Raw genomic sequence first — 15,733 nt, 5'->3', positions numbered from 1 at the left:
ATGTAGTTTACCGAATTCTCGCGAGACTGCAGCACTTCCCGGGCGCACTGCATTTTGTTGATTATACCTCGACTGCACAGCACACCATTGGCTCGCCTGCATGACTCTGTGACTAGCACAAAGCTGTAAACATAAGGTACTTGTGCGCCATTATAAGTGTATATCCTATATTGTTCTATCATAACAATTTTGAGAAGAACAGTGACGATGATCGTGATTCTGAAAATTAACAGTTAAAAGTGGCAGTGAGAGTAGTAGTTCAAAGACAGAAACAGAAACTGATTCCGATTCGTCTGTGGACTTGAGCAATGCACGAGTGTGAACAGAAATAAGTACAACTAGCCCTCCTGCAGCTCCTCCACGATTTGTTTTTACAGCTATACCAAGCATAAATGTTGGACCTTTTGATGAAGACACTGATGTGCTTGAATTCTTCGAAAACTATGTACCAGACGAACTCTTGTCAGCTGATAAGTAACGAAACCAACTGGTATAGAGGTGAATATGCTCAGACAAATCAAAGAGCCGAACTTTTTTTGAGCTGCCCGTAACTCAAGAGTATTTTTAGCTCTAGTTGTGCTACAGGGGATCGTGATAAAACCTGAAATGGAGCAATATTGGTAAAACATCCTTGATAGCAACTCCATTATTTTTACAAACTACACCTTATCATAGATTCAAGCAAATAAAACAGTATCTGCATTTTACAAATAACAAGTACAATCACAGAACCCACCCAAACCCCAAGTTAAACAAAAAATTTGGCCGATTTTGTACAAATTGAAAGTGATATCACAGTTGATGTGAGTTTATTGTTATTCAAAGGTCGTTTGCCATGGAAACAGTTCATACCACTAAAGCGAGCTTGCTTTGGTATAAAGAGATATATATGCTATGTGAGGCAAAAAGTAAACGTGTGTGATCTTTCAATTTACACTGGTAAAGGGCATGAAAGTTGCCACGCACAGGGACTTGCAGGTACGACTACTGCTGATTTCAAGAAACTACCAAAATCTACACAAGTAGTTCTAACTCTGTGCAACGACTTGTTGGGGAAAGGTACTGTTTGACAACAGACAACTTTTACACTTCCGGTCAACTAACGGACATTCTTATTAATAATAAGACTGATAGCTATGGTAAGTTAATATGGTCGTAGACGTCTTACAAATGTATATGCTTAAGCTTTAAATAATAATTCTGTTAAAATCATAACTTGTTTCTAGATTTACATTTCGGAAAGACCAATGTTTATTCGCTTCTATTTTATTAATTTCCTGATTTTTTGAACAATATCTTAATAAACTGATACAATAGAGTATCCAAGGACTCAACAGACCATAACAAATATCTACCGATCAATCCAACAAAATAACTTCAGCACCGTGTTATTATATGACATGATAAAATGTCATATTACAGTACTCACTTAGTTGAGAAATTTGTTTATTCTGTGATTTTCTCACTGCGATCATTAATATCCACAAGACCAATGTATGAATTTTATTTTACCATTAATTTCAACCTTTTCAAATCCCAAAATCAATAGAGTTCTTCCTTGGAACAATAGGAACATGTGTATCACGTTTTACACATGTAGGTAGGACCTTTCTAACAAGTTAACTGCACGAACATACAGACAATGACACAATTTAAAAACAGTGCTTCAGACTTAATCGGATTCTTACTAACACATCTTGTTACAAATGCCTCTAAAATCACTTTATGAAAAGTTAGTATTATAATATTAATTTGATTCACGTGGGCAAGGAATTTTCCATTACAAATTTGTGAATAGTGCTTTATATTACAGTATGTAATTGGTGTATATAGATAAATTTAGTTGTTTTTGTTTTTTATATAAAATTAAATATATATTTGGAAATGGAAAAAGTGTAATATTTTGGATAGTGACAAAAAGTGTCATTGCTCAACAATTTTCCTTAGGAAGAAGTAGAAAAATGTTGATGTTCTGTTGAAGTAAATAAAAACAGTTTTTGGCTCATTTTTTATTAATATTAGTTTTAATACTGGGGGGAAGATTAAACAAACTTGTATACTTGTATTAAAAACAAACAAGAAATCGTGTTACTGCTAAGCTAACAAATTCTGAGCTTTCTGTACATTGAATGATTTGTGATTGCTTCTTTTGATTTTATTAGAAAATTTTAAAAGTATTTTGATTAAAAATTGTAAACAAGGATTATTTATTTTAGAAATGAGCTAATTCTTCATGGCATAAATAAATATTTTAGCAACTTAATTGTAATTAGTCATTATTATGTCGTGGTTATAATTTGAGAAATGTAAAATGAGTTATTCCACGTTGGATTTCATCTGTCGGATTCAAAGATGTGTATTAAATGTTGTAAAGAGGAATTATGATTTCCATGGTACAGCTAAAATTTATTGTGAGATAACACAAGATTTACAACCTAGTTTGATCATTACTGATGATAAATTATCATAAACAATACAATAAAGCTGATTATTTAACTACGTCCTGTATATGCTTGGTATCGTGTATAGAATAAAAAATCATGTTCTTTTTCTTTTTACTCACATCACCTAGTATCTAAAAGTAGTTAAACATCTTACTTGGTAATCTCTTTCCAAGAGATATTCAGAAACGTACAATGTAAAGTCCATCACAAAGGCTTTTGTGAGGCATTCAAGTTATTGGATAATCAAATATTAGGGTATATTAACTAAGGAGAACACATTTTTACTACATCAACTGTAATTAAATAACTGTAAGGACTTAACACACAATCTATTTACATCTATTTAACACAGTAATGTTGAACCTTAGAGTAACAATTTTCAGCAAACTAAGAGTTAACTTTGTATACATTATTAAACTTAAATCAAAATAATACACTTCAAATTTAGCTAATATTAAATAATTTTTACAGAAATAAAAGCCAGATCACAATTGTGGGGGGAAAGATTAGATATTGAACCCCATACTCCTCATGCAAGCTTTGTGAGCTTCAATGTAGCTGCTACAGTTGATCTCCCCATTCTCCAATACACTGGAACAAACATAAATAAATTTATAAGCAAAGATCACAGACTAGACTCTTGGAATCTGGAGTCATGTTCGTCTAAAGAGGTCCAGAAAACAGTTAGTGATGAAGTAGCTCAAAGATTTCAAACGCTTTCCTAAGAAGAAGGTGAACTGGAGCTAAACTTTAAATTCACATTAGATCAACAATTCCAATCTAGATTAATTTTCCAGATTAATAATCCAGATTAATTTTCCTTTTCCATTTTTTATAGACTGTTCTCTGTTTGGCCATAGGAGCACTCTGTGGTGTGTGTACGTTCACATCCACACACTGCCCCTCTTGGTATAATAACTAAAATTACTAAACTATCGATAAGAAATACCTAAACCATTGAATATGAAAACATTCTAATTATAGTTATTTACAATATTAGTTATTACCAGCCTTTTCTATTGTATTAAATAACAATATTGTTTAAAATTAATAAATCAAACAAAGTAAACTCATTCATGTGGTATTTGAGTAATGGAACTAATCATTAAATTATTACTTTTTTACGTATTAACTATTAAACATAGCTGAACTATACTACAATATAATAATTTGTGATACATACAATGTAATTACAATAATCGCAGTAGTGCTGGAGTAGTTTTTACAAATTATGAAACACATACGACATAAATTGTTCTCATATCGCACACTGTTCTGATAAAATAATGATTTTGGTCTCATCTTTTTAGTTGTTAATAGGAGAACGATGATATATAGTAGAATTTATGGTAAATATTAAGATCAGCGACTACCGCTCCGATCGCCGTAAGGTTTTTCGTACTAACACAGGTTAACGTAATTTCACCGAAAAAAAATAGTCCCGATTATCGCTAACATATAAAAACAAGTTTTACGGCAGTACAATGTTGGCAATACAAAACACATAAATAACAAGATTTTCGACTATCAAACTAAAAACAATGGCCGACCATGGACGTTTTGATGAATTGACAGTAGCCACGTGACAAACAGGAAGATTTCCGATTGGCCGGACGGGTCACGTGACCTATAGGACGGCTTCGATTGACCGCCAGACGTACACAAACAAACCCATATGGACAAGGAATAATTAGTGAAGTTATTGACATGGCTTGCGATGGTTCTTGTCACACGCTAAAAAGACCCTACCTTGCCTATTCAAAATTCAGATCACGCGATGCTTGCCCGCTGCGCAGCGCTTCGCGCTGCTTGCTCTTTTAGAAAAAAAATTAACTCGAGCTTGCAAAGTCCAAGCCTAGATCACGCATGACTGCTTACACACACAACACTCAGACAGAACTAACGCAGGTTTCATTACAGGCAAAAGATAAGCGGCGCGCGTTTATTACTGATAAGATAAGACGAGTTTATACTAGAATTAGTATATGGACTACTACCCTATAAACTAATAACACCAAAAAAACGAATAAATGCATTGTCAGTCAGGTTTTTCAAATTTTATTTTTTCCAAAATTTTTTTTGGGGGGGGAGTAAACGGCTATGGCGATAATCGGGACTACTTTTTTCGGTGAAATTACGTGCCCTACGAACTAATAACACCAAAAAAAACGAATAAATGCACTGTCAGTCAGGTTTTTTTAATTTTATTTTTTCCAAAAATTTTTTTTTGGGGGGGGGGGAGTAAACGGCTACGGCGATAATCGGGACTATTTTTTTCGGTGAAATTACGTTAACCTGTGTTAGAATGCAAAAAATTACGGCGATCGAAGCGGTAGTCGCTGAGCTTAAGATTTACCGAATTTATTAAATGTGGATCCTAAAAGATGTTGCTAGATGTTGCTTTCATTTTGTAAATTTGGAGCTCTACAAATACCTGAAAAAATTTTACTAGACAAACCTCTGTATCACATTGTAATAAATTTAACTGAGAAGGATCTGTATAAAATTGGTAAAATAATACTAACAATTTACAGATGTATATATTTATTAGTAAACAAAGTACAAAACTGAATACTACTATGAAAATGCAAATGTTGTTAGATAAAACATTCTAGTGTATATTATTTTGTTTTTCATATAATATGAATGTCAATACCAATGCTACTTGCTATTTGTACATTTTATATAAAATCAGAAAATAAACTTAACTTTTTTCATTGATCAAGATAATTTTATTATAAAATGTTTAACTTAGGTAGGAGAAAACACCTAAGTATTTTTTCTTAAATAAAAGAAAGACTGTAGGGTTGCGGTATAATAAGCAGCCACCCACACAATTAAATCATCGATATTCATGATTGTCTAAACTACCAAAACCAAAATTTCAAACCTAATTATTTTATAGGTATTTCAGTACTTTGGTATTATCCGGAGGCTACTATTTTTGGATGAGTTTTCCTTATCAGATCAAAATAAATTACAGTACTAAAAAGGTCAGACTTTATTTGAACTATTTTTAAATTTACAAGTCATTATGATGAATGGTTATCATATTCTTCCTTCCAAAAGGAAACAATGTCGGCGATAATTGAGTTGAATGCATCACCACCACCAGTCGCCTATACTCCTGATCACTACAGGTATTCTGCCAATAAAAAACTTACCTGTACAGTTGGAGGTAAGAGTTGAAATAGCTATTCATGAATGAAATTATAAATTAATCAAATCCACAGCAATCAATGAAAACAAAAACTAAAAGAACAACAATTAATTATTTGAAAGTAACAGATGATGCGTGTATCTACGCTTACTTGAAGGGTCGCTCGTCTAGGCCTACTTGGAGGTACTTACTTACTTACTTACACCAGTTGCTTTATGAATAATGCAACTTTATAAAACATTAAAACTATTATAAAAACTGCATAAAAATAACAAATTTTGTTATATTTTAGAAGTAAATATAGTTCTGCATAAAATAGTACTAATTGTATTGATATTAAATCAATAAATGGATATGTGCTGTATGAAAACATTGAGAACCTAAATAAAGGCTCTTGGCACTTGACGTCCGACCTTGCAAAGTCTATATATAGGCTATTGGGGTTTCACCACTGACCTATCTTGAGCCTAAAATAGTTAAGAACTAATTTTTTCATAAGATCTAAACTACAAATGCCCTCCTGCATTCATATTATTTTAATTTCACATGATCACAGACGGTGGCTAATATAAGACATTACCAATACAATGCTGCCTCATGACCAGAATATCATGACGCAATGCAAATGTAGTAAAGCAAAAAGTTGCTCTATGCAAGAAATGTATTTTTACTTGGAATGTGCAAGTAAAACTTCTTTATTTTTTTTCTCCAGCCCTTTAAACCTTTATACTTTTTGATCAGGTAACCCAGTGCAATAAGGTAATGCTATGGAATAACATATGTCTTAAGCTCTAATCATAATAGGTATAGGTATAAAGTATTACAGCATACATTTTACAGGCCTATTCTAATTTCTACCATGCTGAAATCATTTCTAAAACAGCCTAAATATCCTACCTATAATTTTGATTGTTGTAATCTATCTTACCATAAATCCCTTGCTTTCTTCGTTTCTTTACAAACACAACAGGGCTTGAGTTTTTTCTTCTCTGTTGGACGGCTACCACTTAAAATGGTTTGTGCTTCTGCAGAAGCAATCATATTCATTGAAAACATTATTCAAGTTTAACTTTCAGTATTTTAATAGTTCCTTAAGTACACCGTTTTCTGTTCCAATGACAACTAAGACCTGATGCAATAAAAGATTCAAAGCTGTTTTTTTTACTATTACACCAAGTTTTAACACTGTACAAAATATACGAAAAACAATGATACAGACAATACAACAGACAGTAATCTTGAACTAACTGTCGTCTGCTTATTTGCAAGTACGCAGTGACACTAACCACCTTTGCTTTTTTTCAGTCATACAGCTGACAGCACAGTTCAATATTCTTTTGCTGGTGATATTTTTCAATTCTTCTCTAATAATGAATACTTTCTTTCTTACAGCTTGAAAAAAAAATGAAAGTATGTAGTAAAATGCCTAGTTAGTGCATTCTGTTACGAAAACTATTTACCTGAACTTAAGTGTAACAAAATGGATACCTCATACGTTAACCCTTTAGAATAAATGAAATGAAAACGACGACCAAAACCAAACTTGATCCAACTAGAAATAAGAGACCTTTCCTTTCAGATGATGAAGAGATTGTTAAAAATATTGTCCAAGGTTTGAAAAGACATGTTATAAACTTTCAAAATAGTTTTTATGTACTACATTATTAAACAAGCTGTACATGCTTAATTAAATTCCGAACAGGAAGAACGTAGGTCTACAAAGGTAAGACCTCGTCCTATAATTATCCCTAATATAAAGGATATGATTGCAAGTAATGAAAAAGCAATAACGAGAAACTCTTATTCGTACAAATGTATTTTTATTTATTTATTTTTAAAAAATTTTATTTCCAACAGATCAACCACTACAAAAGCGAGCATAATAATTTATAATAATTAATTATAGTAATAAGTTAGCAACAATGACTAATACAAAGCTAAAAAACAAATAAGGCAACAATAATAAATATCCACAAAAGGCAACAAGGAACAGCAGTAAATACTAATAAAAACAACAAACAGAAACAGATAAACTATATGAGCAATATAAAAATGATAAATTGGATATACTAACAACAACATAAATAAGTAAATAACAATAACAAAACAAAAATGCCCACTGCCAGGCAATAAGGCACTTATGGGTATGGCCCCCTAAAGGCACCATCAAAAACCAAACACGAGCACAGATGTGCGTGCGCGTCCGCGTCCGCGTGTGTGTTTTGAAATTCATAGTTGAGTGGTCAAGCACCGAGAAGCACATAGAGCTCTCTTGAAGGAAGCGCAGAAAAAGTCAATGTGTTCTGGTAGCAAGCATCCAAGTCTCTGCATCCTAATCACAGGCTGTTGGCTGCATAGGAAGTTGTCACAGAAGTTCTTGAAAAAATGACTCTAGATCTTGTGCCAGTGGGAAATTGGAAATTTATTTTCTGTAGCAGGTCTGGGGAATCGATGATTCTGTTAACTAGCTCGTACAAGAAGAGAACTAAGGACAAGGAAAAAGTTAACATTGTGACCATTGATGACCGATGACATTTTTTTATTCATTATTTAACTGAGCTTAAGGTGAGTTTTCATACTTACCAAATCAAGAAAAAAAACTTTTAGAGTCTTCTGCCTAGAAATCAACTCCTTAGCTGAAACGAGAGAGAGAGAGAGAGAGAGAGAGAGATACTTTGATACTTTCTTTATTTACCCTGCCCCGGTTTGGACCAGAGGTCCACTCTTACACCGGACAGGCTCAAAATTTGTACAATTACATTGTTTTTTTTTTTACAGAGTTGTGGCACACAATTTTATACTAACACACATGAAACATTGAGTATTATTTAAATCATAATAATCTTACTTAACTTTATCTAAACTTTAAATTGAATTGTTAATTATAATATATTATTTTACTAAAATTATTTTACTTTATAATTTTGGTCGATTTAGAAAACACTAGCTACAATTATTTTCTATGGAAAACGTTTACACAATTTTTATTAATCTATTTAATTTATTTACTAAAACTTAAATGCGCATATGTTTTTCTACTTTTTATATTGCACACATGAAAACACATTTTTTACTGTTTTAAATATAATAAACTATTACTTAATCAAATTAACAACAACAAACATAAGTGGAGTTACTCTAGACAATTATTATAAATCTATATGATTTTAATCAGTTTATTCTACAATGCTTAAATTTTCAACTTTAGACTACCCTTTAAAGCTAACAAATCGATTCTCAAATAAAACGTGTATTACAATAAAATCATACATCACAAGATAAGAATTAATTTTTCCTGCTTACGGATGACGTACATTAACACATTACTCATATCTTTTTACTAACTTGTCCTTCAATAATTTTTTTAAAAGTTTGTTCTGAAGGAACATTTTTTATATTATTGTCTAAAACACTCATTAGTCTAATAGATTTTTACATGAAAAGAATTTGTATAAATCACCGTCTGTGAATAGGAAAGAGCAAAGTTGTGCTTCCAAAACGAGTGTTTTCTTTGATGAACATTACACATATTAAAGTAACGCTCAAACAGATAATCCGTGTTTTTCATATTTCAATATCTTAAACAACATTGTTAACACAGAATATTCTAATCTTTCTCTAATTTTTAACCATCTTAAATTCCAATAATAAATAGTTACATGATCATCAAGTTTTAGGTTATAAATATATCTTATACACGCATTCTGTGCTACCTGTAAATTTATTCATTAGTGAGTTATTTAAATCACAATATGCTGCTTGAGCGTAATCAAAAAATGGGAACACCAATGTCTGAATCATTAGTTTCTTTACATGTACTGAATGGATTAAAACTAAGTCTTTTAAACTGGTATAAACATTGATAAACTTTCTTAACTATACTATCCACCTGCTCGGCCCAAGATAAAGTGTTTTGACATATTAAGACCTAAATTTACAAAACTATTTTTCATATTTCAGTACTGTTCCTTCAATCACGATCGGTAATACATTTTCATAATCTATATTTGCTAAGGTTCGGGAGGTTCCCAATATCATAGACTTACATTTTTAAAAAGCATTCAAATTTAACCCATGCCTTTTACACCAGCTAGAAAATATTACATAAATCGGCGTTCATTGCATCAACAGCTTCATTTACCTTATTTATATTACAAACTTATGTACAGCTGCATATCATCAGCATAACACATAAATTTGCTAAACATAATAATTTCATATATTCTATTTATATAAAGTGAGAAAGTAAGGCTGACAATGTTGATCCCTGGGGAACTCCTACAGGATTAATCTTCCAATTGGATAACATTCCACCACTAGTTTTTACTCGTTGATTTCTATTCAATAGATATGATCTGAACCATTGAACTACATTGTCACTGATATTATAAGACTCCAAAACTGCTAATAACAACTCATGATTTACACAGTCGTAAGCACGACTGAAATCTAGAAGTGTTAAGACTACTATTTCCCTTTTATCCATTGACAACCTTATATCGTCCGTAATCCTAATCAGAGCCGTCTGAGTACTATACATTGGTCTATATCCAGATTGGTATTTACATAAAATATTACACTCATTAACTATATAGATAATTGTTGATACACCAACTTATCCATTATTTTACCCAAAACACACAATATATTAATAGGTCTATAATCTTTAGTTTTCTATAGGACTCTTAACTTTAGGTAACGGAAGAATTAATGCATTTTTCCATTGACTTGGATAGCTACTATATAACAAAGAAAAATTAAAAACGTGTAACAACACATCTCGTATTTCATGAAAAATCAATCTAATAAACTTTATATGTATATCGTCATTACCCACAGCGTTAGATGATATATCCATAATTGCTTTGTAAACAGCTTCAACAGTTATTTGCGTGAAGTTAAAATTATTTGTTTCCAAACATCTCTTATTTTTATAATATTCTATCAAATCCCTGTCTATTTCATTATTTATGCCAACAGAAATAATCATTGAGACAATCCAACTGAACAACCGGATCACCTAGCTGTTTCGATTGTTTACCAGCTCCCTGATCTCTAATGAGTTTCCACATATCTCGACTTGATCTCTCCTCACTTAAATAATTTTTAAAAATATTTATTCCTCTCGTCCCCTAACAATTCTCTTAACTCTATTTCTCATTACCCTATATTCTTCCCATATTTCTCTATCTTTGGATCTAACGTAACATTTATACAACTTATCTCTATTTACAATTAATTTTTTGATATCTTCATTGACCCACGGACATACATTTTCTTTTATTACTTACATTTCTTAGATGAATATATTTGTTATACAGACTTGACAATGTCTCTGACAGAACTTTTACCTTATCATCAATAGTATTACAGGTATACAAATTATCCCATAATAACCCAACACACTCCTGTTTAAGTTCATCAACCTGGACATTTTTAAAATCTCTTACTACACTTATATTTTTATTTACATACAATTTAGTTTTTTAAATTTATCTCTGTATAAATGAAATCATGATAAGAAAGCCCAGATATAGAAATCTGCCCATAATCGTTCACTCTACTCAAATCGTTTGTAAACATGATATCTAGCCAAGTTTCAGATTCTGGTCTGTGGTATGTTGGGTTTAATGGTAATATAGACATATTCAAATTTTTAACAGTATCCAATAAATACGTTTTTTTCGAAAAACACACGATCAGTACTTAAATCTATGTTAAAGTCTCCTATTACTAAGACATATTTATACACTGGAAGTAAATTGGCTAAAACATCGAAAAATTCTGAAATATACCCTAGTTTAGAGGTCGATATACTGCACACAACAATAACTTCCAATTACAATGCGATAGTTCTATGATTAAGAATTCAGGTTTCATACAATACATTGCCTGTGAAGATGCTATCACCCTATAACTGAAACACTTCCTCAAATAGACGGCTAAAAACCCCCTCCCTCCTTGCCCCTCCCTATCATGGCGTATCAATTCATAGTTATCCAAAAGATATGGAGTAGAAGGTATAATAGGCTTTAAAAATGTTTTCAGATAACACAATAACATCAAAAACATTTTCGTTAAACAGACTAAAGACAGTTTTCTCTTCTGACCATCAAATTCTCTACATTGGTATGACCTATCTTTAAACAATTTTTAGACTTTATATATTTATCTTTTAATGAAACAAATGGTCCCTGATTATTTACACTAACGCTCATTAAAATTTATTTGTAATTGAGAATACATTAAAATATAGATCCCTTTGTAAAATCCTAAAATAAAAAACCCCAAGAAAAATAAACACATTAAAACAAACACATTTGAAACTGTTAATACCAACTGAAAGATCCTCAAATAGATCAGATAACACTGCAAACAAACTATAGCAAATACACATTTTTATCATGTAACAAATCAATACATTGTAGCGTAATAATTTTCACAACTTACTAAACACTTCCATTGAGTCAATCACCACAAAGCGATCTCCAGGATTCTTGCGCATGAAGATCCTTCCATTTCTGACCCAAAGATACGTGTACTGTTTCTCCCCCGCTTGACCTCTCGCGCTTTGTTGAGTAGCTTCCTGTTCGCCTGGGTGAGACTGTTGTTGACATAAAATCGGATTTGACTGTCCCTCCCATGAACCCGATGTCCCTGGTATTGAGATTTCTCTTATCTTTCCTCTTCTGTATAAATTGTTCAAGGTCCAGCTTACGGACGAAACGGACCACGATGCCTCCCGGCCTCCCAATCTGCACCCGCTGTCGTCCTGTAGCGGTAACAGTTATCTATCATATTTACTTGAAATTCAAATCCGATTGCAGCTGCCACTCTGGATATCAGATCCAGAAGATCTTCTTTATCCTTGCTGGAATCCCATTGATCTCGATCACATTTTCCTTTGACGCCTGCTCCAGGAAATTGGTTTTGTTGGTGAGTTCCTGTACAGTTTTTCCTCAAATTTATGTTTTCTTGATACAGGTGAGATATGTCCTCCTTGATTCCTCTCACCTGTTTCCCTACTTCCTCAATTTTGTTACCGTTATCTATTATCCATTCAGAGTATTTTTTCCATGTTATTTTTGAAGTCAATGTTTATTTCTTTCATTTCTCGGCGAAAATCTCTCATTTCATTCATTAAATCGAGTATATCAGTAGACTTTATCTTATCACGGCTGCCTCCTGCGTCGATACTGATAAGTTGAGTTCGCTTTCTCCCCGCACAAACAGGACATAACCATGGCTGATTCTTTTCATAGTCTTGCTTAGAAATTGAAGTACATTTAAAATGGTAATTTTTCACCGCACTCAGAACATACTGGCCTGCATGAATTATGAGAAAACCCCTTAGCACATTTTTTACAAACCATCTTTCTTCTGATCCCATTTTTTGAAATATTACTGGAATCTGAGCCGACATCTGAATCACTGTGTTTTTGAGTTTGAAAAAATACAGAGAGAAAATATATATTATAAAACAAGGTAGGTGTACGCCACGTAAGGTTACATCCAAAATTTCAAGCCTATAATTTATTGTATTCTTGAGTTCTCGTAATGTCCTGCGGATAGATACACAGGCAGCTATAAAGAAATAAATATTACATACCCTAGTGGACTAAAGATATTGTGTCATTCTACTGAGTAATACGTTTCAATGACGCTCTTCCAAATTTCATGGTTGGACATGCACCTTCATGAAACTCGTTCTTGTACATGTAGAAATTAAGTTTCATACTAAATCTAAAGTTTGTACAGGATCCTCCTCCAGATATCTCGCCACATGATATGTTCACATTTATGTTCATTGAGTTAAGTTTAATAGTAGTGTTTTAAAATAAAAGTTTCGTTATTGTAGAGAGGGTACCACAACGCAAGAGTGCGCAGCAATGAGATCTTGCACAGTCCTTAAAAACGACTTTTACTAAATTATAATTTTTTTACCGCATGAATAATCTATATGTCCTCCTCCGTAGATTTATGCTTATAGTCTTGGCTCTCTAACCGAGAGATCACGGGTTCAAATCCCGGGGAGGTCCAATCATACACTTTGTACTTTAAGAAAAAAAAACCATTGCACTTCGAAGCCTGCATATCTGACGCTTAAATGAGATACAATAATAATCTATATGTTGTAATATATCATATGATTTCACGGTGAGGTTCCAAATAACGACGAGATTCCAACAATATAAGACTTGCAGGGACTTCAAAGACGATATAATGGTTAAGAGCGCTTATTGCGGTTCACAACTCTTTGCAATGCCACATGATTTCATCTGGCAATCACATTACTGAAAGTGTATTTGTAAGGTGCCTCATACAACAATTGGCTGTGCCTATATTCCACCAAATCATAAAGCTTCTACGTACTTGAATTTCTGCAAGTCTGTTGATGAGGCTGTTGGCTGTGGCCGGGGGTCTGATAGTTTGCTCATTGTTGGCGACTTCAATTTACCTCACACTGATTGGCTCGACGATTCCAGTTACTTTGATATTTCTTCTCGTCACATAATGAATATTGCTGCTTTCCATGACCTTAAACAATGCAATGGCATAGCAAATCAACGTGGAGTCACTTTGGATCTGGTATTCTCGTCAGTTGCTGCCACGGAAGTCACGCATGCTGTGGACGTTCTTCTTACAGAAGACAGACATCACCCTGCTCTGGATATTGCGCTCTCCAGGACTTGCGTACGACACGTCCGTGCACTAGGTACATACCTGATTTTAGGAAGTGTGATTTCAACATGGTCTTCAGTCGGTTACAGGCTCTTAGTCTCCCCTATATTGACAACTCGGATGAAGTGGAAACCTAAATTTTCGTTGTTTTGTCAATATCTCTCGTTCATCATTGAACGGAGTACTCCCTTGAAGAGGATTGCAGAGACTCATTTTCCTAAATGGTTATCAAGAAGACTTATATACCTGATAATCGAGAAGAAGGCTGCACACAAGAGATTTAAAACTTCTGGAAACTTTTTGGATCATGAAATATTTTAAGGCTTCGCCGGAGATGCAAGTACTTGGCCTCAGACTGCCACAGGAACTACATTTCAAAGATTGAGGAAAGCATTCCACACAACATTAAATCATTTTGGGCGCATGTAAACAACTTGAAATGTAACTCCTCTATGCCACTTGAAATGGGGTTGAATGGATCTGTGGTTAGTGACTCCTCAAGTATATGTAACCTTTTTGCTCAGCACTTCTCTTCAGTTTTCTCGAACCCAGCAATTGATATCCCTTCCTTTGACTTTGGTTGGAACAGTACCCTTTCCCGGATCACTTTATCTGCCACTGATGTCCAGAGGGCACTTGAAGATCTTGATCACAACAAGGGTGCAGGCCCAGACGAAATCCCTCCTGCGATATTGAAGTACTGCGCGCCTATACTTGCATTACATTTGTCCTTGCTGTTCAACTCACTTCTAGGTGCTGGGATCTTCCCATCGTGCTTGAAGACTGGATTTGTCGTTCCAATTTTTAAGAAGGGCGACAGAACAGAAATAAGTAACTATAGACCTATAGTGATTCAATCATCCTTAGCTAAGGTGTTTGAGGCCCTCGTTCTTGAACAACTCCAATTCTATTTAAAACCCTTTATACACGAGAGTCAACATGGATTTCTTCCTGGTCGCTCCGCGATATCGAATCTCCTGCTGTTCCAGGAATTTGTGATGTCCTCCTTCGTCAGTGCATGTAAAGTTGACTGCATATACCTGGATTACTCTAATGCGTTCGATAGGGTTCATCACGACCTACTGATTGCAAAACTTGAGGGTTATGGCGTTGGTGGTAAACTTCTGGATTGGCTTCGGAGCTACCTTATGGACCGTTCTCTAGTTGTGAAGTGCAGTGGATCCATCTCGGCACCCTTCCCGGTATTATCTGGGGTCCCTCAGGGATCTCACCTTGGGCCCTCGTTGTTCATCTTGTTTATCAACGACATCTTCAGAGTGGTCTCAGCCTCCTTTCTTTTGTTCGCGGATGACATGAAGATTTATGCTAGAATCCTCTCTTCAGATGACCAGGAGAATCTACAGAAATCCCTTTCCAGCATTGTTGAGTGGTGTGTGGCAAATTCTATTCACCTTAATATCTCCAAGTCCCAAGTTATCTCGTTCAC

General features: G+C 33.8%; 1 protein-coding gene across 1 annotated transcript; it reads right to left on the bottom strand.

Annotated features, from left to right (window-relative positions):
- Nucleotides 1-2,722: 2,722 nt before the first annotated feature.
- LOC124362144 (cytochrome c oxidase copper chaperone) lies at nt 2,723-6,888 on the bottom strand. The gene is made up of 2 exons (XM_046816375.1): nt 6,533-6,888; nt 2,723-3,035 (listed from the first exon to the last, which is right to left on the bottom strand). The coding sequence occupies exons 1-2, from the start codon at nt 6,658-6,660 to the stop codon at nt 2,951-2,953; spliced, it is 213 nt and encodes a 70-aa protein (XP_046672331.1). The 5' UTR covers nt 6,661-6,888; the 3' UTR covers nt 2,723-2,950.
- Between the last annotated feature and the right edge of the window lie 8,845 nt (nt 6,889-15,733).

Source organism: Homalodisca vitripennis, chromosome 5 (genome assembly GCF_021130785.1).
Source record: "Homalodisca vitripennis isolate AUS2020 chromosome 5, UT_GWSS_2.1, whole genome shotgun sequence".
NCBI lineage: Eukaryota > Metazoa > Arthropoda > Insecta > Hemiptera > Cicadellidae > Homalodisca > Homalodisca vitripennis.
The sequence above is the reverse complement of the archived record's forward strand: the minus strand, read 5'-3'. Positions and strand labels throughout refer to the sequence as shown.